This window comes from Gavialis gangeticus, unplaced genomic scaffold (genome assembly GCF_001723915.1).
Source record: "Gavialis gangeticus isolate Ggan-Ray unplaced genomic scaffold, GavGan_comp1, whole genome shotgun sequence".
In the NCBI taxonomy this organism is placed as follows: Eukaryota; Metazoa; Chordata; order Crocodylia; family Gavialidae; genus Gavialis; species Gavialis gangeticus.
Genome location: NW_017729018.1, coordinates 3,672,519 through 3,676,420, shown reverse-complemented (window position 1 = coordinate 3,676,420; position 3,902 = coordinate 3,672,519). Strand labels below are relative to the sequence as shown.

Here is a 3,902-nt window from a genome sequence, read left to right as displayed (position 1 = left end):
TCCCACCATCAGTTTATGTGTTTATAAGGTCCCAACCACTATTGTATGAGTACTGTGAGTGGACAATACAGTTGTAACACACTTTTCCAGTAACTTCCATTCAAAAAAGATCATTGATAGTTGGAGGTCATAGCCACCAAGAAGTTATGAAGGGCAGTAAATAGAGAAGTGATTAAATGTGTGTATGATTCAACAATAACAATAACTATAATAATGTCACCCTGGGACATAAGAAGCCAGTCCTGGGGCCTTCAGTGTGAAAAGGGGTGAGCATAATCCATGGATGAGCCAAGTCAGGAAGCCAGGAAGTCAGTTTCCCACTGAGGCACCCTTGTGTCCCAGCCAGCCCCTCCACAGCACGTTGAGTTGGGTCAGAACAGCCCCAGGCTGGCAGGCTGACCCCCCAGGGCCCCTGCAGCTGGGACTGCTCTAACCCAGCTCAATATGCTGTGATTCCAGGCGCACGTGTAAATGTGGCATCCGGGAACAATAAACTCTGGTGTGATATTTGCCAGAGTTTGTTGCTTTGCATCAACTGCATGTTTAGATGCACCATGACAGTAGTATCCAAATCACTAGGGGTGTGCAAAGCTTTGGGTGGTGATTCGATTCGGAGGAGATTCGGTCTGATTCGGTGGCTGAATTTCCAAATCCAAATAGAATCAGGCGACCAATTTAAAGGTCTGAACCAATTCAAAGCTCTCCGAATCTTCAGAAAAGATTAGGAGAGCTTTGATGATCTGGGCAGTCCCCGGTGGCTGCAGCAGGGAGTTGCAGCCAGCTCTGAGCTGGTAAGTACTAGGGGTGGGGGAGGTAGGGCTGGAGGAGGGGACCATGTGGGGACCCCTGCCAGCCCCCCGACCCTTCTCCCCTGCCCACTCCCGTCCGGCCCAGCTCAGTACTTTAAAAAAAGCCCCACTGCTCACTGGGTGCTGCCAGGCAGGGGGCCGATCCCTGCTGCCCCCCACTGAATAGGGCACTCTGCATGAGCCCCCTGACCCCTCCCCACTACTCCCACATGGGTGCCCTGCCTAGGCCAGCTCCGACCCTTTAAGAAAATAAAACAGAGAAAAGCCCTGGGACTCACTGCTTCTGTAGCGGCCTTGGGGCTTCGGGGGGGCTCATGCAGAGTCCCCCACATGGCACAGGGCACCGAGGATCGCCCCCCACCAGCAGGAATGGTGAGTCTGAGCGGGGGGGAGGTTCAGGTTTTTTTTTATCTTGAAGGGCTGGAGCTGGCCCAGGTGGGGCACCCATGGGGGACTGAGGGAGCAATGGGGGGGGTTGGGGGGCTTTTGCAGAGCCCCCATGCAGTGTGGGGCAGTGGAGGGCAGCAGGGATCACCCCTCACCTGGCAGCACCCACTGAGTTGGTGCTCTTTTTCCCCCCAAGTGCCAGTAGCTGGGGCGGGTGGGGGATGGGCCCGGCTGATTTGGTGATTTGGCAGGAGCCAAATCGCCAAATCAGATTTGGCCGAATCGAATCAGGACAGTGATTCAAATCACCAATTCGAATCACTGTGCCCCAAATTGGCCGAATCAGAAGCAAATACTAGCTGCTTCACACAGGCCTACAAATGACCAAATAGTGTCTGCTAAGTCACCATGGTTCTCTTATTTGAAATGATTATGTATTTAAAGGGTAAGAAAATATCTGATGTACTCAATTAATTTCAGACTAACTGATTTACTCACCTTTGTCAACAGGAGTGTCTTCTCTCATGAGGGGAGATGTAACTGAAATTGTGACCTGCATTTTTGGTTCCTTGCATGATGAGATGACTATAGTCGCTTCTGCAGCATCAGATGAAACTTCATACTTGTCCTCAGTTAATGTCTAGGATGGGAAAAGGGGGAAAAAAGGGATACTTGTTTCATCTTCAAGCATAAATCAGAAAACAACAACTAGTTAATTTACTAATCAAGTAAGCAACTGGCTAGTACTGCATTTGCAAGGTTAGCATCAGTTTCCACTACATCAGTAGATAGATAGCACATTGGATGATTACTGTACCCAGCGATTCTCAGGCTCTGTCCATTTTGGCCCTGAGCCTGGAGTTCAGAAGAGAGGACCCTAGGATAACTAAGGGCTGAAATTGGGCAGGCAGTTCCTGGTCCCCAGTGGTGGCCTGGATTCACGTGTATGGAGTTCAAGTGCTGTGCTGGGAGTAAATGTGCATGGGGCCAGGCAGAGCTAGGGGAACAATCTCAAGAGATGACTGTTTTATTTATATTATGTTATAGTAGAGAAATACAATGATTTAATAATACATTAATTAATAATATGCTGTTTATATTACAATATTCATACTGTATTTATATTCACTTTTGAAATGGGATGCAGCTAAATTCCAAAAATTTGCAGAGTAGTGTCTTGAATCTAAAAAGGTTGAGGAGCATTGCAGTAGGCCCTTGGAGATCATGCTCTCTATATATCCCAGGCTTGACATACAAAACCTTGTCATTCAAGCCAGGAAAGCTTCCTGAACACTGTCTTTTCAGGCAGTGTTACAAATTGCATTAGAGACAGGATGCCAACTGAAGACTGATCCATATTATGCCATCTAAAACTTGAATCTTGTATATTAAGGGAAGAAAGCAGTTCAATCAAGCCTGTAAGCTACTCACTAATATAGAGGAAACTAACAATTTGAAGTTGATTGTGCAAAACCCTGGAACATGTTTCCTTTTGGTTGCAACTCCTATGGACAGGGAGCACTTTATCCATTTGGTTTTGCATGTGGTGTGGCATACTTAATCTTTAATAAGCAGAAATAAGATTCTTCTATACTCTGGGTATCTATTTCTTGTCATTTAGGAAAGGAGAAAGAATCTCTAATAAACAGAGAAAAGTATCAGGATTCACCCTTACTGAAAGTTGCTTAGGCAGCTGCTCTGTGATATTCTGGAGGAGAGAGATCGTAGGTTTCTGGGCAGACAATAAGATCAGATGAACATTCCTGTCTCCTCGAAGCAAAAGCCCTTTTGCCAGAATGCCAACTCGCATTACACCTTTCAGAATTCGGGGCACATCGTCTGCTTTTCTGTGGAAGAGAGGAACAACAGAAAAACAATAAGAAAGCTATCTACAGGGAATCCGAGTCATTCACAAACAACCTCCACATATCTGTAAAGCAGAACTAAAATGCAATGGATGACATCATAGGCTCTGTAAGTGAACTGCTGGGCTCTTTTCTTTCAGCAGAAAGGCACTACAATTTTTACACATGACTCTGGCTCTGCTGCACTACTAACACCACTGAAACAGCTTTACTGATAGGTGTCAATTAAACAAGCTGGTTTTTTTTTACTGCAGCAATTTTTCTGCTGCAAAGAACTCAGAAAGACCACAATGGGTCAGAACATTTTTCATGCTATGAATTCCAATTTAAAATGTATCAGGGGTATAGGTTGTAGCCATGTTGGTCAAAGCTCTAAGGGCATAGTTGGTTTAATAAAAGACATCAGATTTACCCAAAGAACCTTGTCTGCCTATTTGAAATGTATGGGCTATTTATTATGCATGTGCTCTGGGAGCGGGCAGGGTGTGCTTTAATTAGTCTGAGAACTATTCGAATTAAAGTGCCCAGAGTGTCTCATGTATCATTGTCCCTGTGCTTGAAAATGGTGGCGGTTAAAAATGGTGGCGGGGGCACTTTATCTAAAGTTCATCAAAAGCTGGCGTCTGCTGGAGTGCAGTAATTACCACGCTCCAGCAGACTCAATTAATTGACTCTACTCTGACGCACTGTAATTACTAGGCCTGTGCGAAACAGCTAGTATTCGGCCAATTCGGAGGACAGTGATTCGATTCAGTGATTTGAATCACTGTCCTGAATCGATTCGGCCGAATCTGATTCGGAGATTGGGCTGCTGCCAAATCTCCGAATCAGGCAGGCCCAT

The 3,902-nt window shown here is 45.9% G+C and overlaps 1 protein-coding gene across 5 annotated transcripts in view; it reads right to left on the bottom strand.

The window, feature by feature from the left end:
* Positions 1-3,902, bottom strand: part of ZFR2 (zinc finger RNA binding protein 2) — a 42,067-nt gene that overhangs the window by 19,323 nt on the left and 18,842 nt on the right. For 3 of the 5 annotated variants that reach the window (XM_019513246.1, XM_019513248.1, XM_019513250.1), the window contains 2 exons: positions 2,866-3,043; positions 1,695-1,836 (listed from right to left, as the gene is read on the bottom strand). In XM_019513246.1, the coding sequence (XP_019368791.1) occupies positions 1,695-1,836; positions 2,866-3,043 (320 nt within the window). The remainder of the gene's footprint in view (positions 1-1,694; positions 1,837-2,865; positions 3,044-3,902) is intronic. The other 2 variants (XM_019513247.1, XM_019513251.1) reach the window with 1 other exon arrangement.